We start from the raw sequence: 25,871 nt of genomic DNA on the forward strand, positions 1-25,871 counted from the left end.
AAATAGCTAAAAATATAAATCAACCCGAGGTTCAGTAAACTCGAGGCTTGTAGATTTAAGATTAATGTGAAACAAATGGGACTTAATTGTGGCCCAACACTTGTAAAGACAGGAAGTACAGCAGTGATTGAATGGTCATATAGCGACTGTTGACTTGGGATTAATTGTAATCTAGAGTCACAGAAGCAAACACAAATTATAGCTGGGTCACATTGATGGCATGAAGCTGTTAGTTTTGCAAACAAAACAAATCATGGGCTAGCTATTGAGTTGGGGGGGGGGGCGTTACTTGTAACACGAGTGATTTTGCTCAGCCATGTTTTTATACATGTATTTGTTTTTATGTGAAGTGAAATAAAATAATAAAAATAATAATGGCAATAACAATAATAATTAAAGTAGTTCAATAAAATAATGAAAAAAAAAAATGGCAATAATAAGAGCAAAAATAAAAATAATGAAATGAAATTACTGTAGGTGTGTCACATTAGTCTGTATTAAATCAATATACATGAATTATCTCTGTCTACTATGACAATGACATACCATACCACAACTTCTCCTGCACATACAAAATTATTCCTGTTGTATGATTAACAATAATATAATGACAATGATGGTGATGGTATGATGATGATGGTGAAGATGAGGAGGAGGACGATGATGAAAATGATGATGATAATAATATATCATTCTAATTATAATAAATATATATTTATTTAACAATAATTATAATAATAATCATAATTACAATTAATGTGCTAGCACAGCTATGAAAAACAGAATCATAAAAACATTCTGAAAACCAAAAGATTAACAAAAAATAACTGAAATCAAGGGATATAGACAAAGACAAAAAACAGAAAAAAGTTGTCTGACGAAAAACTGGGGAATGGTGAACGAGATGCAGATTTTTGAATATAACAACCCATTTTTACACCTTCCCCTCCCCCCCAGTTTTTAAATATTTAAAAATCTGTATCTCATTCACCGTTGCTCAGTTTTTGATCAAACTACTTTTTTCTGTCTTTTCCTCCGGAGCCTGACTTTAATGTATTATGCTAAATTATCAGAATTTCTTTACAGAAGCTATCAAGTAATTCAGTATCGAAACTGCCTAGTAAATTGCTTAACTGCCTCAATTAAAATACAGTGCAGTACTTTGGTGTATAGGGCACCACAGGCTTAAATGTCCCCATAGATTTAAAGTATTAATGTCAAGCTATCATGCAATGTCCTTTGAGAATCCTCATAAATATTCATATATTACTACTGTATTACTTTTCAAATTGCGTAGTTACTTTTTATAAGTTCTCTCTTGTAATGCATCACAGAACTTGACCAAGAATATTATGAAGTATAATAGTAGTAACAAAAATCAATCATCAGAAATGAAAACTATAAAGTAACGGCTCACGTTATTTTCACCCTATAATAGAAAATATGATAGGAATATTAATATGATGATGTGTCAGTGCCATCAAGCATTAATTAATGAGAATTTTATAGCTAATATATAACTCTTGACGACTGCTTGATACTGATCACAGTAATTGTAACAATCACTATAATAATAATAATGAACCAACATAACTGTAATACGTAATGCCAATGGGTAATAATATATTCATTTTCGACAAATTCTGATGTGCATTATATACGGGGAAACGATATGGCATTTTTTTTTTATTGGAATAAATCAGTAAAAATGTATAACCTTTACAGAATGAGTTAGTAGACAAATGTTATATCAACTACGGAATGTGAGGACACAATCATTGCAATTTATATCCAAACAATAAACCAATAAAAATATATAAAATGTTCAATATCTTGATAACAGATAACCATTGTACTGTACACATAATAAAGCATAAATAATGTCCCTTAATGAGCCTCTATCTCTATAAATGTTTTGGAAATTTTTATTGCAACACCTATTGGCAAACTATACGTTACATAAACCTCTTTTAAAATTTAGCAAGGGGGAGGGAAGACTCATCTTCTGCATTATATGGCATGGCATAACCAGGAAAAAGCGTTTTTTATGAGCCCCTTACTTAAGAGGTTTAGTCCATACATAAGTGGTTATAGAATTCAATCAATCAATCAATCATTATCTATTCCGCTTTTTTCTTTTACAATACAGTTACCGGTACTGTGGATTGAGAGGATATGATCATTGGAATTTATACCCAAACAATAAAGCAATAAAAATACAGAGATTTCTCATCGAAACCTTGATAACAAATAACCATTGAACCATACATACTGTATATAAACAAAGTTGTGTTTATATTTTAGTCTCTATTGTGTATTCATTTGAATAAATTGACACAAGAAGGATCTGACTGGAAATAAGTAATTCAGACTTCTGTGAGCAGTTGTGCACTAATATATAACAAATATTCATTGTACTGTACAATCTTAATTTCATAATCCAAAATATATCTAATTTCATTCTTTAAAAATTGAGATATCATAACAACACTAATAACTAATAACTTCCTGAAAACCAGGTTACACTCTTGTTAACCTCAGTTTTAAAAAAATAATTAACAATAAGAGAAAATTGTGAACATTTTGATGACCAGTTGAAAACAGAATGCCCTTAATAATGAAAACACTACGCACATTTTTTAAATCGTTTTTTTCAAAAATCAATGTTTTTTTAGATTTAATATAAACAAAAATGTATACACTGTATTATGACGGAGTCTTGCTATTATTTACATAACTTTTTTGATAACAATGAAAGTAAAGAAATGGAGAGGCACTGTGTTTACATATTCAAAGCGAAAGTACACTTCATTTTATAATGCATTCATCTTTACCCAGAATGCACTATGAACTTCTGACTTTGCAATAACATCTGTGTTTGCACAATTTACTCAATTTTGAGTAGTAACCACAACAGATATTTTATTAATTGTACATCTTTACAAGATATACTGTAATAACATGAAATATATATTATTATTATTATTATTATTATTATTATTATTATTAATTTTTACTTTTTAAAGTGATAGTGATAATGCAAATTATAATAATATAAAAATCGATTTACTATTAAACGTTTTAACAAGAAATTTAATAATATTCTATCAATTATCAGCTAATACAATCTATGCAAAAGCATACAGTATAGAAAAGGACTATGTGTCTGTTAAATTGTTGAAGACAGTTTTTTAATTACACAGTAATTTTAAATTTAATGCTACAGTAATGGTTTACTTTATGCAAGCAATCCATATACTGATCTATTTTTTCAATTTTTTTTTTTTTTCGCTCAACACCCACAGTATAATATTTTTTTAGCAAATCTTAATTACAAAATAGATTGGAAAAATTTATTTTTAATATTGAAACAACACATTTCAGGTGAGCCATGGATTCCAATATGTTGACCATGATTACTGTACGTTACCTCTTTACCTGAGGTCAAACGAAGAACAAGTCAAAATGGTAAAGGTACTGTATGTAAATTGAAATATACTTTTAATCAGCAGAACACTCTCCATGGAATCAGCAGTATACTCTCCATGGACCAGCTAAACACACAACATAATAGCCTACTTCGATTTTGGTTAACTCCGGAATAAACATTCTGCTTTGAGTATCATAATCACCATCCATTCAAGGGGTATAAAACAAGGGTTAGGACATACTGTATCCATATTTCACAGCATATAATTATTGTTTAGTATCAACTCGTATAATAGGGCATAACATTGTTTGTAAATCTAGAATACCATAAAACTGTAGTCATCTGATACTGTATATTACATAAGCAGAGCTTGACAGGTCACGATAGCGTTACAACTGTGCTTAGAACAACCATTGTGAAATATTGCAGATGACAGAATGATCAATTTAGCATTGCAATGGTAATCTTAAATTTGCTGGTTAAATTTCCAGCAAGCATATTTCCTTTTTTCCATGAAATGTATTTCATTACTGGTCAATTACTTGTATCTTGTATATCCAATATAACAGGGGTAACATGTATTTGATCTTTTTACATCAACTTTTTTAGGTCCATCCATAGTATACTCACTATATCGGCACTAACATTCCATCACATGTATGTAACAACATATAACATAATCATCATATAATGTCAACTTACTGTATATCATATCTCATACAGTTACAGTATATACAGTATTTCACAAGCATGGTGAATAATAGCTGGCCCACAGATATTATATTAAAACGTTTGTTGGGAGCGAAGTATTAGCTTTCCTTGACATGGTTCAGCAGACACCTCTGAATTCTGAATTGCATTTTAGATAGGGCGAGACTTTTTTTATTCCTTGTTTCGCATTCTTACTTTATTAAAGATTATCGGAAGAGGGCGGAATAAAAATAAAATATAATTTTGTTTTCTTATTTAGCAAATAGTTTTGCCAACATTATCCAGATGGAGGAGAAAATAAAAATAAAATTTTATTGGCGAATGTAAAATAGGATGTTTAAATGTTTCAAAATTTATATAATTAGGAAGAAATATACATATCTTATCTTTGGAGATTTCAAGGCAGCGGAGGGCAAAATAAAAATAAAGAAAAAGTTTTATTTTTTTCTGAATTTCCACTTTTTCGTGGCGGCTGGTTCGCTAACTGGCCAAAAATAAAATTTTATTTTTATTAGAAATCATCAATATTTGTATTTGACGGGTTCCCTAAACAAGGTATAAAAAAAGTCTCGTCTAGATTACAGCTTTTCGTAAGCAAGGTTCAGTACACCTATGCTGCCCAAGATTCATAGAAATGCATGCTGGGGCAGGTCATCAGCTTTCTGTCTATGACTGGGGTTCAGTACACCTATCTTGCTGAAAATCTTTCTATGGTGAAATGCATGCTAAGGCAGATCATCAACTTTCTGTCTGTGACTGGGGTTCAGTACACCTATCTTGCTGAAAATCTTTCTATGGTGAAATGCATGCTATGACAGATCATCAACTTTCTGTCTGTGACTGGGGTTCAGAACACCTATCTTGCTGCAGATCCTGTAATTTTCCCACTAAAGCTTCTCCAAATGAAAGCCTATAACCAGGACTTCGGTTGTCTAATAGAGCATAAATTGTTTCATAGTATTGAGTAAGTGGTGTTTTGCTAATACAGTCATAATGGTCCCCAACAATCTAAAAATATAAAGATAACGTTCAATGATGTATTAACGAGGTCACTAGCTGCTTGTACGTAAGACAACCACTCTAATTGGCACATCAATCCTGTATTTGATTTTCATGGAATGCCCTCCTGAGCTTTAATTATACATCTTTATGTCTCTCAATATTAAAGATCACAGCGAATTACAAGTTGGTTTTTTTTTTTTTTTTTTTTTTTTTTTTTTTTTTTTTTTTTTTGATTCAAATAATCAGATCAAGTTGTGGATTTTTAAAATTTTTATTTCATTATATTTTTTGAGGCAGTGCCTCCCACCAGGGGGACAACTGTAGAGATTGCCTGTGGTCTCTAGTAAATATACAGGATAGCCCAGAAGCTCTCTCATTCTGAATACAAATGTCCCCAAAATTAGATTGAGTTGAGTGAATACATAACAATATCTGAGATAATACATAAATTATCTTATTTCCAATTTGTCTTTTACTTCTATCTTGGACATATGGGGAAAAACATAAACTATTAAAAATATCAAGGATGAAGACGGCAGATTTAGCAATTGTGAGATTGAGGCACAGAGCACCAGTCTCAGCTCAATTCAAGGGGTGGATTTTTGAGGTAGTGTCTCCAATCAGCGGGACCTAGAGACTGAGGTCTGTGGTCGGTCTCTGTGAAATTACAGAGGGTACTGTAGCCCACAGAAGCTCACTAATTCTGAATATCTTTAATTTGGATTAGAATGACCTTCACACATATATTACATCATTATCCTTGTAGTCATAGAACATTTATAAACAAGCACTTGCAGCTTTACACGTAAGTGCAATGTTCTATATAATGGCATCGATAAGTAATTACCAAGATTACAGGACTTGCTTGCACTTTAACCAGCTTTTCCTACAAAAAAACTGTGCATGCATTATTACAAGCAATACTATACTGGCATTTTGAAATGTAAAGTGTGCTTAAACAGATAGTTGCATAACTTAAAAATAGCCCTGGCTTCTCCAGAAAGCTTAGAAAGAAATTCCAGTATCCCAGGGATTTCAGTCCCCTGTGAATTTTCCCTGCTCCTTGAGCCAACATACATCCCCCAGGAATAAACGCCCTTAAATTTCCACGTGAATTCCAGAATGGAGAGTGCCAAATTTTCAATGATATTCAGGGGTGAAGCTGAACTTACTGGTTTAGAATAGGGGAGGAAAAAATATCTGGTATATGGGTTACCATGCAGCTTGTGGACTGCAAGACAAATATTTACTAGTGACATATTGTATTCCATTTTTGAGACAGCATTAACCTTATTTTAAAGGGCAGTTGGCCCTTCATTGGTCATAGAGATTCATTTCTCTTTACTGTCCCTAACCATTTTTGTAATTCAAATTGTGGTTGAATAAATAAATGAAATTAAATGAAAATAATTTGAATGGAACATTATCTAACACCGACCCACCCCTCCCCAACTTTGCTATGCTTTGCTGTTTTAATCTTCAAATGTTATAACCAAAGATCAAAACTCAAGTATTTGTTTCACTAAATATAAAATGAAGTAGGCCTACATACAACTATGTACTGTACTATATGCTGCCATATAACAAGGAACATAATTACTGCATGTATAATAATGTACTGTATGCATAAGTGGTTGTCTAGAACAGTAGTAAAATAATGGAATTTATTAGTATTACTAATATTATTACTTACTCTATAACCTGACACTGAAAGCTCAACACAGAGTTGCTCTGCTTCTTTGGTCTTTATATTCATGTAAACTATATCCTGGCGAGAGGGTAGTTTGGTAGAAACAGCCACTGAGTCCACTGCAAAACGGATGTCTTGCAACGCAGCCTCCGCCTCCACCGCCATCAATTTGATACAGTTTTCATCGGGACCTAAAGTATGGTGCTGTGAGGCTGACGTTTCCATAACGTAAGAGCCCATCAACTTACAGAATTTCGGTTCAAGTTGAAGTCGCCAGGCCACTTCTGAGCGCCCTTCCGCTCTCGAGATTAGGTGTCGATCCGACACTGACAGCGTTGGTAGTTGGAGTGGCCTTACGTTATGGCCTACAAGTTCAGTAAAATCCGTGAAAATTAAAAGACTAAATACGAAGTTAAATAACAGCCGAAATATACAATCACTGTATTCAGTGTAGCATAGCAGAGAAAGTTTATACCAATCATACGTTCCGGCTCTGCATCAGAGACAATATGGGAAATGACTACACACACGTTCGTGCTTCGCACGATGTTTGTTTTGAAATAACCTTCCCACACTGTCGGTGTGTCACAGGTCAATGTTGTCGTCTGCTTCCAAATCTAAATATTAGAGGGCGATATACAGATACTTTCGTCGACTTTCGTTAAACCACTGCCATAGTTTTGTTCCTAATCTGATTAGTCGGTTTTTGTTTACTTTCTGCTATACTTCTGCAATTTTGTAAATATATATGCATGGGTGAGATTTTCTCATCAGTATTCATGATAATGATCTCAAAATGTCTCTGTCTCTTTTCGGATTTACGGTATTTTTGTTTTATTTAAGTCTATTTCTCTACTTTTATTAAAACCATTTGTTTGTTATTTAATTTTATTGTTTTTTTTATATTTACTTTCTGTTATACTTCTCTGTAATTTTGTAAATACTGTATATATGGATGGGTGAGATTTTCTCATCAGTATTCGTGAAAATTATAAAATAGATCGAAACACTGAATCTCAAAATGTCTCTGTCTCTTTCCGGATTTACTGTCTTTTTGTTTATTTAAGTCTATTTCTCTACTTTTAATTAAACCATTTATTTGTTTGTTATTTAATTTTATTATATATTTAACCAAGGAATTTTAACTGATTTGACAAAAAGTGTTAGGAGGCACTAGAATAAAGCTAACTGGAGAAAAAAAAACCCCGATTATAGAAGTGAAATGATGTGAAAAAAAGGAAAACCACAAATCCAACTTCATAAAATGTAAATTGCCAAAAAGCACTAACTTGGAAATAAGTTACGAACTTTATATAGAAAATGAACAGGACGATTTTAACAAAGAGGGTGAAAGAAAAAAATATATAGCAGAGGGAGATTTCGATGAAATTATGGTCCAGAACGCTTCCGCTTCCGTTTTTACAGATTTTTAAAACAAAAGTTGAATTTAATGACAAAATTACGTATGCCTAGGTAAAAAGGGCATTCTTATTTGATTGCGTAGAACTATTTATTAGTAGGCCTACTGTATTAGCTCAGCACTGAGCCTGGCTACAATCGTGCGTTCCATTTAAACAGCAAATTAATAATAGGCCTATAGGCCTAGTAAATTACCACGAGTTTCATCATGCTATATTCAAATTATTTCGATGCCTTAGAAGGATTTATTGTGCAGCAGAGTGGCGCAGCGGAAGCGTGCTGGGCCCATAACCCAGAGGTCCGAGGATCGAAACCTCGCTCTGCTATTTCTTTTTCTTTTTATTGGAAGTCGAAATACCAATTTTTATTTCTAGTGGAGGTTTGTAATTTAATTGTATTAACTAATTTTACAAATTCATAAGAGGTACTAGAATAGTTCAGTAAAAGCAAACTGGAGAAACCGCTGATGAGCATTTTGATATTCTTTAAAAAAAAAAAAACGATATAGAAGTGACATGATGAAAAAATGGAAAAACACAAATCCAACTTCCTAAAAAGGTAAATTGTCGAAAAACCACTAACTTGGAAATATAGTTCTGAGCTTTATAAAAATTAACAGAACGCTTTTAAAACGAAGATCGTGAAAAAAAAAATATTATACAGAGCGATGTTTCGATCCTCGGACCTCTGGGCTAGGGGCCCAGCTGCACGCATCCGCTTTGCCACTCTACTTACACGTTATTAAAAGCTGGATTTAATTGGAAAAAATATTGTACGTAAAAATGAAAAGATAAAAAGGGCATTTTTATTTGATCGCGTAGTACTATTTATTAGTATTAGCTCAGCAGCCTGGTTTTAACCGTGCATTCCATTTAAAAAGCAAAATTAATAAATAATACGGTACACGTACAATAGTAAATTACCACGAGTTGCATCATGCTACATTCAAGATATTACAACGCCCTTGAGCCTGTTTTCATGTGCAGCAGAGTGGCGCAGCGGAAGCGTGCTGGGCCCATAACCCAGAGGTCCGAGGATCGAAACCTCGCTCTGCTATTTCCTTTTGCTAACCGAAGTCGAAATGCCTATTTTTATTTTAACTATTTCTAGTGGGAGTTTGTAATTTAATTATATTATGTACGGTATTTAACCATGGACCTATTTAACCAAGGAGTTTTAACTGATTTGACAAATCGATAAGAGGTACTCCCACGGAACTTGAATAGTGCAGTAAAAGCAAACTGGAGAAACCACTGAACATTTTGATATTCCTTAAAAACAAAACAAAAAACAAAAAAACAAACCGATTATAGAAGTGACATTATGAAAAAAGGGAAAAACACAAATCTAACTTCCTAAAAGGTAAATTGTCGAAAAACCCCTAACTTGGAAATATAGTTAACTTTATAAAAAAAATTAACAGAACGCTTTTACAACGAAGATCGTGAAAAAAAAATTATACAGAGCAAGGTTTCGATCCTCGGACCTCTGGATTATGGGCCCAGCTGCCCGCTTCCACTTTTGCACTCTACTTACACGTTATTAAAAGCTGGATTTAATTGGAAAAAATATTGTACGTAAAAATGAAAAGATAAAAAGGGCATTTCTATTTGATCGCGTAGTACTATTTATTAGTATTAGCTCAGCAGCCTGGTTTTAACAGTGCATTCCATTTAAAAAGCAAAATTAATAAATAATACACGTAGTAAATTACCAGGAGTTGCATCATGCTATATTCAAGATATTACAAGCCCTTGAGCTTGTTTTCACGTGCAGCAGAGTGGCGCAGCGGAAGCGTGCTGGGCCCATAACCCAGAGGTCCGAGGATCGAAACCTCGCTCTGCTATTTCTTTCTCTTTAATGGAAGTCGAAATGCCTATTTTTATTTTAACTATTTCTGGTGGGGGTTTGTAATTTAATTTATTACATATTTTACCAAGGAGTTTCAACTGATTTGACATATTGATAAGAGGTAACGTAAAAGCAAACCGGAGAAACCGCTGAACATTTTGATATTCTTTAAAAAAGAAAAAAAAAAAAAAAACGGCTATAGAAGTGACATTATAAAAAAAGGGAAATACACAAATCTAACTTCCTAACTAAGGTAAATTGTCGAAAAACCACTGACTTGGAAATATAGTTCTGAATTTTATAGAAAATTAACAGAACGCTTTTACAACGAAGATCGTGAAAAAAAAAATTATACAGAGCGAGCCCATAACCCAGAGGTCCGAGGATCGAAACCTCGCTCTGCTATTTGTTTTTTTTTTTTTAATGGAAGTCGAAATTCCTATTTCTCTGCTCTTATTTCATCATGTATCTGTTTGTTATTTCATTTGATTAACCCTATGTTTATTTAACCAATGAGTTTAACTCATTTGACAAAGTGATGAGAGGTACTACTACTAATAGATAAAAGAATACAGGAAAATCAAACCGAAGTAAACCTCTGAACATTATTTGACATTCTTAAAAAGCCCCAATTAATAAAGAAGTGATATGAGAACAAGCGAAAACAAAAATCCAATTATCCCTAAGAAACCAAAATTAAGAAACGTATGGAAGCTGGCTATGCTTTTCAGGCTGGGCGATAGTTTCTTATGCAAAAATAACGAATGATGTCTTTGTTTTGGGCCTAGGCCTATAGTTAAATTTTAAGGAACATAGAAGTTCATTCATTCCGTAGGATTTTGAAAACATACAAAAAATACAATACATAGTCACATTCAAATTTAGTATGGGGGGGGGGTGGTTAGATAATTCTTCTTCATCACCCTATTTAAATGTTTTTTTTTATATTTTGTGTTGTTATTCATGTGAATTTGAATGTTTTATGCGTAGGACCCTTTGGGTGAACAGTAAAATTTTACTGAAGAGATAACACAGTATTTAAAAAACAAATAAATGAAATGAAATGATGATCATAAGAATTTCATTAAAAAAAAATAAAATGGAAAAACTGTAGGGAAACATAAAAAAAATAATTGTAGAAAGATTGCAATAAATAATAAATTAAAAAAAATATGACGGTTTTTATCACAAAAGAAAAGGGGAAAAAATTATAGCAGAGCGAGGTTTCGATCCTCGGACCTCTGGGTTATGGGCCCAGCACGCTTCCGCTGCGCCACTCTGCTTACTCATTATTAAAGTAAAAGTTGAATTTAATTGGCAAAAATTGTACGTAAAAAAAAGGGTAAAAGGGCATTTATATTTGATCACGTAGTACTATTTATTAGTATTAGCTCAGCAGCCTGGTTTCAACTGTGCATTCCATTTAAAAAGTAAAATTAATAAATAATACACACGTAGTAAATTACCACGAGTTGCATCATGCTACATCCAAGATATTACAACGCCCTTTACCTTGTTTTCATGTGCAGCAGAGTGGCGCAGCGGAAGCGTGCTGGGCCCATAACCCAGAGGTCCGAGGATCGAAACCTCGCTCTGCTATTTCTTTCTCTTTAATGGAAGTCGAAATGCCTATTTTTATTTTAACTATTTCTGATGGGGGTTTGTAATTTAATTGTATTACGTATTTAACCAAGGAGTTTCAACTGATTTGACATATTGATAAGAGGTAACGTTTTAGCAGTAAAAGCAAACCGGAGAAAACGCTGAACATTTTGATATTCTTTAAAAAAAAAAATAAAAAAAACGATTATAGAAGTGACATTATAAAAAAGGCAAAAACACAAATCTAACTTCCTAAAAGGTAAATTGTCGAAAAACCACTGACTTGGAAATATAATTCTGAACTTTGTAGAAAATTAACAGAAGGCTTTTAGAACGAAGATCGTGAAAAAAAAACATTGTAGCAGAGCGAGGTTTCGATCCTCGGACCTCTGGGTTATGGGCCCAGCACGCTTCCGCTGCGCCACTCTGCTAACAACTTATTAAAAGTTGAATTTAATTGGAAAAAAAATTGTACGTAAAAGAAAGGATAAAAAGGGCATTTTTATTTGATCGCATAATACTATTTATTAGTATTAGCTCAGCAGCCTGGTTTCAACTGTGCATTCCATTTAAAAAGCAAAATTAATAATTAATAAAGGTAGTAAATTACCACGAGTTGCATCATGCTACATTCAAGATATTACAACGCCCTTGAGATTAGTTTCATGCGCAGCGGAAGCGTGCTGGGCCCATAACCCAGAGGTCCGAGGATCGAAACCTCGCTCTGCTATTTGTTTTTTTTTTTAATGGAAGTCGAAATGCCTATTTCTCTGCTCTTATTTCATCATGTATCTGTTTGTTATTTCATTTGATTAACCCTATGTTTATTTAACCAATGAGTTTAACCCATTTGACAAAGTGATGAGAGGTACTACTACTAATAGATAAAAGAATACAGGAAAATCAAACCGAAGTAAACCTCCGAACATTATTTGACATTCTTAAAAAGCCCCAATTAATAAAGAAGTGATATGAGAACAAGCGAAAACAAAAATCCAATTATCCCTAAGAAACCAAAATTAAGAAACGTATGGAAGCTGGCTATGCTTTTCAGGCTGGGCGATAGTTTCTTATGCAAAAATAACGAATGATGTCTTTGTTTTGGGCCTAGGCCTATAGTTAAATTTTAAGGAACATAGAAGTTCATTCATTCCGTAGGATTTTGAAAACATACAAAAAATACAATACATAGTCACATTCAAATTTAGAATGGGGGGGGGGGGTAGATAATTCTTTTTCATTACCCTATTTAAATGTTTTTTTTTTTATATTTTGTGTTGTTATTCATGTGAATTTAAATGTTTTATGCGTAGGACCCTTTGGGTGAACAGTAACATTTTACTGAAGAGATAACACAGTATATATAACACAAAATATATGTACATATGCAGCTCTGTTAATATTTCTGGCTTAACCATCCACTGTGGGAGCGTTTCATAAGTTCAGATGTAGGCCTACGAGAGAAAGTGCCTGGGTAAGATCTGCGTGTAAACCTATGCAGGGGTCCCAAGTTGGAAGAAGTCAATTCCGGGGGGAGGGGGTGGGGCCCTGTCGGGGAGAAATAAACTTAACTATGTATTTTCTACATAAATAATTGTCAAACATTTAGGGGCTTCGCCTCCTTGACCAAATTCCGATATATTTTGAACAACTCCCGACTACGCCTACTTTCGCAGTGACGGATCCGAAAATTCGCAATAAGGGAGCAGAGAGGGGCTTGTCGGATTTCTTGTCTCTCCGTCTTTTTGTGAATCGTATTTTATGTGAATTGTATTTTGAGACGAATAAATAAAACGAAATAAAGTAATAAACACTGGCAATGACGCGAGACAATTGATAAGCAGTGAAAACATGCATATATATGAATTTGCGGCATATGGGTTAATTTCCGGGAGATTCTTACTTGTTTGCGGGAGTTATACTTCTCTGTAATTTTGTAAATACTGTATATATGGATGAGTGAGATTTTCTCATCAGTATTCGTGAAAATTATAAAATAGATCGAAACACTGAATCTTAAAATGTCTCTGTCTCTTTCCGGATTTACTGTCTTTTTGTTTATTTAAGTCTATTTCTCTACTTTTAGTTAAACCATTTTATTTGTTTGTTATTTAATTTTATTATATATCTAACCAAGGAATTTTAACTGATTTGACAAAAAGTGATAAGAGGCACTAGAATAGTGCAGTAAAAGCTAACTGGAGAGAAAAAAAACCCGATTATAGAAGTGAAATGATATGAAAAAAAGGAAAACCACAAATCCAATTTCATAAAATGTAAATTGCCAAAAAGCACTAACTTGGAAATAAGTTACGAACTTTATATAGAAAATGAACAGGACGATTTTAACAAACAGGGTGAAAGAAAAAAATATATAGCAGAGGGAGATTTCGATGAAATTATGGTCCAGAACGCTTCCGCTTTTTAAAACAAAAGTTGACTTTAATGACAAAATTGTACGTATGCCTAGGTAAAAAGCGCATTCTTATTTGATTGCGTAGTACTATTTATTAGTACTGTATTAGCTCAGCACTGAGCCTGGCTTCAATCGTGCGTTCCATTTAAACAGCAAATTGATAATAGGCCTATAGGCCTAGTAAATTACCACGAGTTTCAACATGCTATATTCAAGATATTTCGATGCCTTAGAAGGATTTATTGTGCAGCAGAGTGGCGCAGCGGAAGCGTGCTGGGCCCATAACCCAGAGGTCCGAGGATCGAAACCTCGCTCTGCTATTTCATTTTTTTTTTTATTGGAAGTCGAAATACCAATTTTTATTTCTAGTGGAGGTTTGTAATTTAATTGTATTAACTAATTTGACAAATTCATAAGAGGTACTAGAATAGTTCAGTAAAAGCAAACTGGAGAAACCGCTGATGAGCATTTTGATATTCTTTAAAAAAAAAAAACGATATAGAAGTGACATGATGAAAAAATGGAAAAACACAAATCAAACTTCCTAAAAAGGTAAATTGTCGAAAAACCACTAACTTGGAAATATAGTTCTGAGCTTTATAAAAAAATTAACAGAACGCATTTAAAACGAAGATCGTGAAAAAAAAAAAATTATACAGAGCGAGGTTTCGATCCTCGGACCTCTGGGTTATGGGCCCAGCTGCACGCTTCCGCTTTGCCACTCCACTTACACGTTATTAAAAGCTGGATTTAATTGGAAAAAATATTGTACGTAAAAATGAAAAGATAAAAAGGGCATTTTTATTTGATCGCGTAGTACTATTTATTAGTATTAGCTCAGCAGCCTGGTTTTAACCGTGCATTCCATTTAAAAAGCAAAATTAATAAATAATACACAGTCTCCTGATGAAGTTCACTGTGTGGACGAAAGCTAGAGAATAAATTATATATTGTTAGTCTCAAAAGTGCTGCTGTTTTTTACTTTATACTTCTATACTGTACAGACTAACGCGGCTATACTTTTTATTCTAAATAATACACGTACAGTAGTAAATTACCACGAGTTGCATCATGCTAATTCAAGATATTACAACGCCCTTGAGATTAGTTTCATGTACAGCAGAGTGGCGCAGCGGAAGCGTGCTGGGCCCATAACCCAGAGGTCCGAGGATCGAAACCTCGCTCTGCTATTTCTTTTGTTAACCGAAGGCGAAATGCCTATTTTTATTTTAACTATTTCTAGTGGGAGTTTGTAATTTAATTGTATTACGTATTTAACCATGGACCTATTTAACCAAGGAGTTTTAACTGATTTGACAAATTGATAAGAGGTACTCCCAAGGAACTTGAATAGTGCAGTAAAAGCAAACTGGAGAAACCGCTGAACATTTGGATATTCCTTAAAAACAAAACAAAAAAACAAACCGATTATAGAAGTGACATTATGAAAAAAGGGGAAAACACAAATCTAACTTCCTAAAAGGTAAATTGTCGAAAAACCACTAACTTGGAAATATAGTTCTGAACTTTAATGGAAGTCGAAATGCCTATTTTTATTTTAACTATTTCTGGTGGGGGTTTGTAATTTAATTGTATTACATATTTAACCAAGGAGTTTCAACTGATTTGACATATTGATAAGAGGTAACGTTTTAGCAGTAAAAGCAAACCGGAGAAACCGTTGAACATTTTGATATTCTTTAAAAAAAAAAGAAAAAAAAACAAAAAAACGATTATAGAAGTGACATTACAAAAAAGGGAAATACACAAATCTAACTTCCTAAAAGGTAAATTGTCGAAAAACCACTGACTGGGAAATATAGTTCTGAACTTTATAGAAAATTAACAGAAGGCTTTTACAACGAAGATCGTGAAAAAAAAAATAATATTGTAGCAGAGCGAAGTTTCGATCCTCGGACCTCTGGGTTAAGGGCCCAGCACGCTTCCGCGGCTGCGCCACTCTGCTAACGCGTTATTAAAAGTTGAATTTAATTGGAAAAAATTGTACGTAAAAGAAAGGATAAAAAGGGCATTTTTATTTGATCGCATAATACTATTTATTAGTATTAGCTCAGCAGCCTGGTTTCAACTGTGCATTCCAAATTAATAAAGAAGTGATATGAGAATAAGCGAAAACAAAAATCCAATTATCCCTAAGAAACCAAAAATAAGAAACGTATGGAAGCTGGCTATGCTTTTCAGGCTGGGCGATAGTTTCTTATGCAAAAATAACGAATAATGTCTTTGTTTTGGGCCTAGGCCTATAGTTAAATTTTAAAGAACATAGAAGTTCATTCATTCCGTAGGATTTTGAAAACATACAAAAAATACAATACATAGTCACATTCAAATTTAGAATGGGGGGGGGGGGTAGATAATTCTTTTTCATTACCCTATTTAAATGTTTTTTTTTTTATATTTTGTGTTGTTATTCATGTGAATTTAAATGTTTTATGCGTAGGACCCTTTGGGTGAACAGTAACATTTTACTGAAGAGATAACACAGTATATATAACACAAAATATATGTACATATGCAGCTCTGTTAATATTTCTGGCTTAACCATCCACTGTGGGAGCGTTTCATAAGTTCAGATGTAGGCCTACGAGAGAAAGTGCCTGGGTAAGATCTGCGTGTAAACCTATGCAGGGGTCCCAAGTTGGAAGAAGTCAATTCCGGGGGGAGGGGGTGGGGCCCTGTCGGGGAGAAATAAACTTAACTATGTATTTTCTACATAAATAATTGTCAAACATTTAGGGGCTTCGCCTCCTTGACCAAATTCCGATATATTTTGAACAACTCCCGACTACGCCTACTTTCGCAGTGACGGATCCGAAAATTCGCAATAAGGGAGCAGAGAGGGGCTTGTCGGATTTCTTGTCTCTTGGCAATCGACCGAAAATAAAAAGGTCGAATCTAAAGCAGGCTCCAAGAAATAGTTTGAACACGATGACAAAGAATAAAAACTAATAACACATTGTACACTTTTATATTATTATTCTCTTTAAAGATTTAAAAAATATGCATCATAAAATTATATAATGGGAGTAAATATATATGGACAGTTTTTTATTAACCATAGAAAGTGACCCTTCCAGCATATCCCAGAAGGTCGGATGATATTCAGGGGCACTCTTTTAAATAAATGAGATCATGGACCTATTATTAATAGGTCCATGATGAGATATTGTGATGGTTTTATCAGCGAAGTCTCTTTTTGAGGCTACGGAGTGGAGTTGTCTTCAGTCGTTTAGAAAAAGTCCTGCTAACAGGAATTAAACCCAGGACCATGGGATTAGAATGCAAATTCAACTCTACTCCAGTTGAATTTCTGTGAGTAGAGAAGTACTTATTGGTGGCAATTTGTATGGGAAAGCAAGTGAAATCATGCTCAATAAATGTCATCTCGACACTACCTTTACAACTGGTTAGCAGAATACACTTAGATATGTATAAAATGGGTAGTATAAAAATGAAAACTATAGATTAAAAAATTTACATTGAATATGTACAATTTCTTATATGCCATAAATGTATTATTATCTGGACAAATAGTAGTACTTTTCTGGTCACAGAAATATAACAACTATGTATACTAAATAATTCTCTGTGGTGAACTACTGAATATTGCAATCACTCCACTTTTGCATATACAGTATCTCAATTTATGGTAACACACACTTTAAAGACCGCCCTCTCTGTCACACAACAGTATTGAAGTCCCACACACGCAGTTTATTGTCATAGGATGCACTAACTATTTTCGTCTTATCACACACGATGCAGTTGATTTGTGTTGAATGGCCTCGTAGTGTATGCTTACATTTGCCCCTGTCAAGTCAACAAATAATTATGAGATTTTAATAAAAATGTGTCAAATGTACTAACATGGCTAATCACTAAAACTTATATACACAAAAAAAAACCATACTGTAGAAATGTGTATGTACTTTACATTATAATAATGATACTAATAATATTAACATTAATAATAAGATTTATATATACTGGTATATTTTTATATAAATATTGTACTCTAGTTTATTGTTTTCTAATTACAAAAAACAAATCATACAACTGTTGAGGGTAAGGGCTAAATATAGCAAATACAATATAAATGGCATCTATTCATTCACTTACTTTAAAATATCCCAGTACTTTATGTGGCCATCCTGTCCAGCACTCACCAGTAGCCCACTAGGATTGTCTGGGTCTGATGTATCATCTACTCGTACATTTAAACTTTCAACTCTGACATATATGAGAAGAAAATAAGAAAATAAAACAATTTTTTACAGACACATTTTTATTGAAACAAAAGAGAGCTGTGAAAACAATTCTATAATGTTGGTAAAGAGCTGACCATGAGGAATGTGACGGCACTGGCGTCTCATTAATATTATCTAACTAATCTGAAGCAGGTGTTAAAAGATGTTAAAAACATGCAGAATCTAGTGTGACATTCCCTTTTATGTACTCTGAATCCTTTCAAATAAGCTTAATAGAGCACATTGAGATCATTTAAGAGTCCAAAAACAAGAAACAAAGTGGGGTTTGGAAAATATATTTTAGTATTAAACTAAACTATTTGTATGAGGTGGAGAAGATATTCCTGCCCCCTAATAACCTGTGCCAACTCCATGTGCATTCACTGGAAATTTTCTGGGCAAAATATTATGCTCAAGTTGTTAAAAATCATCTCACATCACCTTACAATGTCACCTATAGCAGTTTTTCACTTGGTACCTTGCACTTTCACTTCAAAATGCTCCATGGGGTTTAAACTGGAGACATTGTGGTAGAGACCACACCCCTCCCAACCATAATCTGCACACCCCCAGCCCTCACCAGCTTCCCCAAATCCAATACTCTTAAATATGCCAGTGTGTATTCAACAATAAAGCACTGTAGAAACAACACTGATGAGGCTGATAATTCTATTGTCAAAACACAACGACTGAAAACCTGTGTTTACCGTTTTTCATGTTCATCGAATGTTCTAACGCAGACCCCGGTATCAACCCTCCATAGAGAGATGATCTCACCAACAGAGCATGCTATGTAACCATGGTGATAGCTAAGTGACATTATTGAGGTTGTCTGACTTGCCCATATGACCTTCATGTGCCGACCTGTTTCTGTGCTCCATATTCGAATGCTCTAAAAAAAAACCAATTACTTTTAATTAATATTCTTCATACTTTCATTCATTTACACATTTCGCTTTAATACTTATTCATTCACTTAATGATCTATTCATTATTTCATTCAATTATACATGTGTGTTTTTTTTTCATTTAGGAATTTCCTTTATTCATTCATCCATCCATCCCTCCATCCATGCATCCATCCATTCAGCCAGCCATCCCTCTAGCCAAGTTCATATTTGAAATTAAAATGAAAAAAATGTTTTATTTGACTCACTCTGTCAGCTGAGCCTGTTATCACAATAGTACAGTTATCATCCATGTCAATGCAAAAGACAGCCTGGGCATGCCCAGACAGCGTGTGAAGCAGCATACACCGTCCAATATGCCACAGTTTAGCCTATGAAAATGAAAACAATTTTTAAATAATGTTATCACATCACTATAAAGAAATTCTAAGAAGAGGAAATACAATTACATTATATTAGTCATTTTAATTTTTTTTAAATCATTTCACAGTTGTATAAATCCACAATTGATCTATCCCACTTCTGACGCCATGTGATAATTTTTTATGTACATACAAACATAATTGGACAAATGTATGAGACAAGTTACTACTGTATTCCAGAAATATAACAATGTTGACTTGCTGCCAATGTCACAACAATGATATACTAAGTTCTGATAATGATTTAGATATATTTCATTTAATTTTACAGATTTTTGATAAAATACAACTAGATGCATTTTTTTTCTTTAAATAAAATTCATCTGATCCAGTGAAAAGTAAAGAAAAAGAAAAGTAAACACATTTATAATGTAGAGATATAAACACACCGTCCTGTCCTGCGAGGCAGATGCAAGTAGGTTTTTCTTGCGAACCATCGCCCACACTGCCCCATTATGCCCATACAATGTCCTACTACATGATCCTGTCCGCAGGTTCCAAACTTTTATTGTGTTATCAAAAGAACCACTAACAAGCAAGTTTTCAGTAAAAAACTGCAGACACCAAACTCCTTTCTGTAAGAGAAAAATAATCATTGTATGCTGATAGTATTTGTTTTCAGATTTAAATGAAGGAATCGAATCACTACATCGAATGTGTAACTAAACGTCATAAGACAAATATTAAGAAGAATTTAAACAAACACTAATCTAATAACTGAAGGTGCATCTACACTCTGGCCAGAAATTCAATAAAGTATTGTTTAATCAGTAAACATGGAGTGTGGAAAGTTAATTGAACATATATATGCACTTTAAAATAGCCTATAATCATATTATTTTTAAATTACAGTACAAATATTTTCTAGATAGAGGGAGATAAAAGTTGTTTGCCAAAGAGACACACAAAAATCAAATTGAGCAGTTGAGTCTCTGTCTTCAAGACAGAGAGCTTGAAGAGCAACACTCATGCCAATATATTTTAAACTAGTTTCTAAGGTGGTGTATGTTAATACTACAGCAAACCTAGTACAGTGACCGATATCAACTGATTGTTCTTTATTAATTTTCTCATCACTGAATGTGCACAGAGGTCATAGCAATATAGTATGGATTTTAACCTGAGCAAGTCTCTAATTAGTACTTTATTACTTTAGCAAAAAATTTAACAAACTGAATCTTTGTACCTAATCTTTGAATAGCTATCTCATCCAAACATATTTGTTATGTATAAACAATAATGGGACTGAATAATGCTTGCATTTCTGATTAGCTTACCGTGTGTCCTTTTAATGTCTGTAGAAGATGACCACTTTTTGCATCCCATAATTTAATCGTTGTGTCTTTACTACCACTAGCCAATCGGTTATTACCATCATGTACAACTGATAAAACTCTATAGTACAAAAAAAGTGAAAAGTTCATGAGAATATGATGCTTGATTACACCAGTTTGAAGTATTTTCTCAATCCTTATTTAAAAGTGTAGAAAAGTCATACTTAGCAGAATGTCCCTTGAGGTCAGTTTCTTTACATTGTCCGCTGTTCCAATTACGTTTCAGGAATTTGTTATCGCGATAAATATCTTTCCATCTTACTTCATTTTCTGGAATAGGCACAGCTGTAAAATATTAAAAAATTTAATTAGGCTGGTAAGGAGTTGGTCAGAAATGCTAAATATGATAATAAATTGCAAATGCATAAAAAAAATTTGCAATAATCTGGCCTTCCATACTTATGACAAAAGCAACTTACCAATATTAACCTGATCACATTTGGCCTTCCATACTTCATTATGACTTGATAGTTTGTTCCATGCATGACTTACTCGAGCAGCAATCAACAAATGTTTAGGGTCAAGATTGCGCAAAATTCTAAACGCGATGTCTTCTGGAAGCAAAGTTATGAAGTCTCGATACTTCTTCAACTGCAACAAAAACAAATTAATTATAAAAATAGATTTATTTGTTATTTGCTTTTTAGTAAATGAGTAGCCTCCCCACTGTTAAATTTTCATTCTATGATTTAATCATGGTGCAAAAATAGTGTAATTTTATGAATTAATTAAGTATTAATTATGTAAATGATCAATTACCATAACTACACAGGTACATTAATAAGTGCCATCTCCTTCTTACTTTGACTTTTTGTGAATCTGAAGAGTACTTCACAAAAGCAAAATGCCTTATTGTTATCTATTGTCATCTGGTAGTGCATAGTCAGAGATATCTACTTACCGCCAATATGCTTGAGACAAAATATAGCTGCCTTGCATCCAAACGCTTCATCAAGAGGTGAAGAAACTCATTCCTTTGAACATCTTCAAGTTAAAAAAAAAATGTTTCCTTAAAAATTAATATATTTATTCATTTGTTATACCACACTATTTCTCTAAGGTAGTGGCCTATACAGTGGGGACTATGATAAAGGAGACACAGTGTCTAGCATATTGCTAAGCAACAGCATACCTGTCCAGTAGCTTGTGTACCAATGAAACAGTTGCCATGCCTCATCTGGCTTGGACACCACTGGCTCTAAATTTCTAGGATCTGTTCCTGACTGTAAAATAATAAAACAAATCAAAAAGAAAAAGAAAGAAAAAACAATAAAATACATGAGTTATTTGATACTTAGAAAGTAGATAAATTAAATGGTGTTTTCTTACCTACTGGACTACTATCATTAACTAACTTACCATGGAAGATCTTGTTCTGTTCAGCTGAATTGCCGACATAGATTTCACCAAGCGAGGTCTCTCTTCCACTACCATTGGCTCATAACGTATCTCCTTCAAGTTAGAGCTATGAACATTATTAGCAACCTGTGTTTCTTGGACATGTCTCCGTATAGAGGGAAATACATTAACCCTACAGAATAAAAATTATAATTTTACATAAATACAGCAATGGTTCTCCAATTTCACACTGATGGATTTCATGATCAACAAAAAATTTTGAAATAGTGCCCTAAGTTATCCACTTTTATTCTAAATATGTGTTTAATTTACTAGTTAAATTTTTTTATCAATAAATTACTAACATATTGAGGAGGGTTTATTTAGTGTTCAGTTGGCTCATAAATTATCCCAGCATTTTAGGTTTCAAAGCACATAAAAAGACCAAGACATTTTTTCAAAAATAATGTCAACTCCACTCTCTATGCCTCACAATGACATCATCACTTGCACAGCAAATTTTCATCCTGTAATGGGCGCATCAGCTTGGTCTACGACAATGAATGAGTTTGTCATCTAACATGTCCATCATCTTACCTGACCCCTCCTGCTGGTGCTGACTTGCTCAGTGGATGTTGCGTCTTTTTATAATTCATTGGAAGACCTCTGTGTATTGTTGGTAATTTGGAGGTACTCTTGGTTAAACCTGGTAAATCCCATCTTGATTTGTAATTGCTAAGAAATTTATAAAAAAAAGAAATAAATTGTGTTTATATAAATTATAATCATTCTATGAACTGTGAATGCTATCTTAAATTTGCGTAACCCTCTAGGTGATTTGTAAGCCATCAAGGTGAGTAACTCTTCAAAAGGAATATATTACTGCCTATCAGTGGCAGCTCTAGGATATATTTTCTGGGGGCTGAGCTGTCCGACAAGGGGACTTGGGCTCGTACGCCCTAGCTGGGGGATGGGTTTGAGAGGGTGTTACCCCTCCCAAATGAGATTTTTTTTTAGAATAAGAAACTCTCTGATTGTGGCAGACATGTGATGGCTTGGCGCCGCCACTGCTGCCTATATTATTTTCCACATTTTGAAGTTATAGAAACTACAGCATTTATGAGATTGATTTAAAATATATAATTATAATAATAATAATAATAACAATATAAACAACAACAAGTGCTAGTTATAATAATAATAATAATAATAATAATAATAATAATAATAATGTTATAAAGAATGTCAAGATTAAAGATTCAAAAATAAAAATGACGTTAAGGGGAAAACAGCACAAAAGATATTCCCCTTAAGTCCGAGTTAGTGCTAATTATCATAATAATAATAATAATAATGATGATATAAAGAATGTCAAGATTAAAGATTCAACATAGATTTTATTGTCACATAATAAAAATATATATGAAATTTGCTTTTCGTATATAACAATATAACATACATATCACAAAATATAAATATATATATATATATATTACACAAAGTACAATAGCACCAAAGTCTTAACTAACTTAACTAAATAGAAAGACAGTAAAATGGACTTAAAACAACTATGGTACCAAATCTAAGACAGTGATTATCTGGAGAATTGATTATTGTAGAGCCCACATGTGTGGTATGAATGAATTTTTAACCGGTTTGTTTTGACAGTAGATTGTCAAATTCTTCCTGATTTGTTGAAAGTTATGTAGCCATTTAATGAGTCAGACTCATCCTTTAATATTCTTTCTAATTTCGTAAGGGCCGACTTATCACAAAAACTGTTAAGACTTGGAAACTCCATACCAATTATTTTTCCTGCCACTCAATTATTTTCTCAATTTGATTACTATTTTTCTTTGTTAGGTTCAGTAAACCAGGCAATACAGCAGAAGCAGATAGCTGATTTTATTACACTCTGATAGAAGAGAGACAGGCACTTCTTGCCCTACATTAAACTTATTTAGCTTACTTAATGATATGAATGTTAACATCTCTTAATGAACAGCCTACTACTGTATTGTGTACTACTGTACAAAGTACCCGTAGGAAGTTATATGCTTAATGGGAAAATCAATGTATGTATACCAATTTGACCTAGCTCTGTAGAAGAGTAAATAAACGGTAGTTAGTATTGTGTCCAAATCCTGATGGGGATAATGCTTGATTCAACATAATTATGATGATAATATAAATGTTATTCAGACACATTAGATTTACTTACTGAGTTTGATCAGCATTCATCTCCTTTGCTGACTGAGGAGGTGTAAGTAGGGAATTGCATTGTATAATGTCCTTACGAGCTTGAAGATGAGCACTGCATATTTCAAATCAAAAGTGACAAAAGATTGTTAAAATATTTTTAAATGATGCACAAGGATTCTTTATTGTCTCTTCTAAAAAAAAAATAATATACAAACAGCTTTCCAAATAATAGCATTAATAGCTCTAAAGATGATGCAAGTTCATTTTTAAAATTTTCCTCTTACAATCATAGGCCTTTGTGTGCTTAAAATGCAGGCCTAGTATGTTACACTAGATAACTTATTTTTCAGTAATACATACTTGTATGTCAATAATGTTAATTCAATATATCAAATGTAATCATCATTTTTTTTGCAGTCATACAACAGAGTTAACCACCTCAATACCTGGATAAACACCACAGCAATCATGTAATTACAGTTTTGTGTTTTATAGTATCCATAAAGTGAGGTAACTGTCACCTCTGCCTTCAGCATGTCTGCTTACCTTTCTAAGCGGTGGTATTTCTTTAAGCGTCGTCTCACTTTTTTCGTCCTGGATACTTGCGTGCTGATGGGTGTGAATTTATTCTGGGGGAAATCTTGCTTTGATGTATACATAAAATCCCGATGAAGGGTTGGTAAAAGAGTAGTAGACAGAAACGAGAATTGGTTGAAATTGCTCAGGGACATCAAACCTTCTAGGATTGTACATCTCTAAAAGAATAAAAAGATGATTGAAAAATTAAAAATTACCTATAAATAATTTTTCACAATACTGTTTTATCACCTCAAATGTAAAAAATTATATTTGGCTTGTGGATGGCAGAAATGAGCAATTCTACATTGTGTGATAAGTCAGGTAAATTTTTGTGTTCGCTGTTTAATTTCATCACTAATCTTATTTATGAGGAAACATTTCCTTAAAGCCATTGTTCCCACGAATCTTGGAAGCTGAAATTATTTATCACCAAAATTTATGAGGTACTCACCTGCACGTGCGACCAGGCATCAATCCAGAGGACCAGATGATCAAGTTGTCGCTCAAACTCCAGCTTATCTGCTGTCAACTCCTTGCCATGGAAGCAAGACCAGGATTTATCAACCTCTTCATATTCAGTCCTTAATGTTGATAGTTTATCCATTTACTGAACTTGCACCGAACAGCAGTCTTTGACTAAGTAAAATAATACAGTTGGCTTTACGCAATAATTAAGATATATATATATATATATATATC

General features: G+C 33.3%; 2 protein-coding genes and 9 non-coding genes across 13 annotated transcripts in view; 6 read left to right on the forward strand and 5 right to left on the reverse strand.

The window, feature by feature from the left end:
• Positions 1-4,592: 4,592 nt before the first annotated feature.
• On the reverse strand, positions 4,593-7,422 carry LOC117104993 (GSK3-beta interaction protein-like). Its single transcript, XM_033245971.1, has 2 exons — positions 6,837-7,422; positions 4,593-5,149 (listed from the first exon to the last, which is right to left on the reverse strand). The coding sequence occupies exons 1-2, from the start codon at positions 7,071-7,073 to the stop codon at positions 4,964-4,966; spliced, it is 423 nt and encodes a 140-aa protein (XP_033101862.1). The 5' UTR covers positions 7,074-7,422; the 3' UTR covers positions 4,593-4,963.
• A 1,084-nt stretch (positions 7,423-8,506) lies between these two features.
• On the forward strand, positions 8,507-8,578 carry Trnam-cau. Its single transcript has one exon. It is a non-coding gene; the product is annotated as a tRNA-Met (tRNA).
• A 658-nt stretch (positions 8,579-9,236) lies between these two features.
• Positions 9,237-9,308, forward strand: Trnam-cau. The gene has a single exon. It is a non-coding gene; the product is annotated as a tRNA-Met (tRNA).
• Positions 9,309-10,026: 718 nt separating this feature from the next.
• On the forward strand, positions 10,027-10,098 carry Trnam-cau. The gene has a single exon. It is a non-coding gene; the product is annotated as a tRNA-Met (tRNA).
• A 1,216-nt stretch (positions 10,099-11,314) lies between these two features.
• On the reverse strand, positions 11,315-11,386 carry Trnam-cau. Its single transcript has one exon. It is a non-coding gene; the product is annotated as a tRNA-Met (tRNA).
• Positions 11,387-11,630: 244 nt separating this feature from the next.
• Positions 11,631-11,702, forward strand: Trnam-cau. Its single transcript has one exon. It is a non-coding gene; the product is annotated as a tRNA-Met (tRNA).
• A 362-nt stretch (positions 11,703-12,064) lies between these two features.
• Positions 12,065-12,136, reverse strand: Trnam-cau. Its single transcript has one exon. It is a non-coding gene; the product is annotated as a tRNA-Met (tRNA).
• Positions 12,137-14,369: 2,233 nt separating this feature from the next.
• Trnam-cau lies at positions 14,370-14,441 on the forward strand. Its single transcript has one exon. It is a non-coding gene; the product is annotated as a tRNA-Met (tRNA).
• A 798-nt stretch (positions 14,442-15,239) lies between these two features.
• Positions 15,240-15,311, forward strand: Trnam-cau. Its single transcript has one exon. It is a non-coding gene; the product is annotated as a tRNA-Met (tRNA).
• Positions 15,312-16,012: 701 nt separating this feature from the next.
• On the reverse strand, positions 16,013-16,087 carry Trnak-cuu. The gene has a single exon. It is a non-coding gene; the product is annotated as a tRNA-Lys (tRNA).
• Positions 16,088-17,283: 1,196 nt separating this feature from the next.
• Positions 17,284-25,871, reverse strand: part of LOC117105079 (F-box/WD repeat-containing protein pof1-like) — a 9,598-nt gene continuing 1,010 nt past the window's right edge. For all 3 annotated transcript variants that reach the window (XM_033246104.1, XM_033246102.1, XM_033246103.1), the window contains exons 2-16: positions 25,624-25,802; positions 25,140-25,348; positions 24,613-24,705; positions 22,989-23,126; positions 22,413-22,584; positions 22,186-22,276; positions 21,955-22,037; positions 21,473-21,644; positions 21,218-21,338; positions 20,997-21,114; positions 20,109-20,294; positions 19,546-19,668; positions 19,097-19,281; positions 18,262-18,372; positions 17,284-17,952 (exon numbers count right to left, since the gene is read on the reverse strand). In XM_033246104.1, the coding sequence (XP_033101995.1) occupies positions 17,823-17,952; positions 18,262-18,372; positions 19,097-19,281; positions 19,546-19,668; positions 20,109-20,294; positions 20,997-21,114; positions 21,218-21,338; positions 21,473-21,644; positions 21,955-22,037; positions 22,186-22,276; positions 22,413-22,584; positions 22,989-23,126; positions 24,613-24,705; positions 25,140-25,348; positions 25,624-25,776 (2,085 nt within the window). In that variant the 5' untranslated portion in view covers positions 25,777-25,802 and the 3' untranslated portion in view covers positions 17,284-17,822. The remainder of the gene's footprint in view (positions 17,953-18,261; positions 18,373-19,096; positions 19,282-19,545; positions 19,669-20,108; positions 20,295-20,996; positions 21,115-21,217; positions 21,339-21,472; positions 21,645-21,954; positions 22,038-22,185; positions 22,277-22,412; positions 22,585-22,988; positions 23,127-24,612; positions 24,706-25,139; positions 25,349-25,623; positions 25,803-25,871) is intronic.

Source organism: Anneissia japonica, unplaced genomic scaffold (assembly GCF_011630105.1).
Source record: "Anneissia japonica isolate Jap-2015-1 unplaced genomic scaffold, ASM1163010v1 scaffold287834_len5846547_cov211, whole genome shotgun sequence".
In the NCBI taxonomy this organism is placed as follows: Eukaryota; Metazoa; Echinodermata; class Crinoidea; order Comatulida; family Comatulidae; genus Anneissia; species Anneissia japonica.

Coding starts and splice junctions, on each gene's coding strand:
- LOC117104993 (XM_033245971.1), bottom strand. CDS start 7,073: ATGGGCTCTTACGTTATGGAAACGTCAGCCTCACAGCACCATACTTTA. Junction 5,150..6,836: donor TTTCAGTGTCAGGTTATAGA/GTAAGTAATAAT, acceptor TTATATTTTTAG/ATTGTTGGGGACCATTATGA.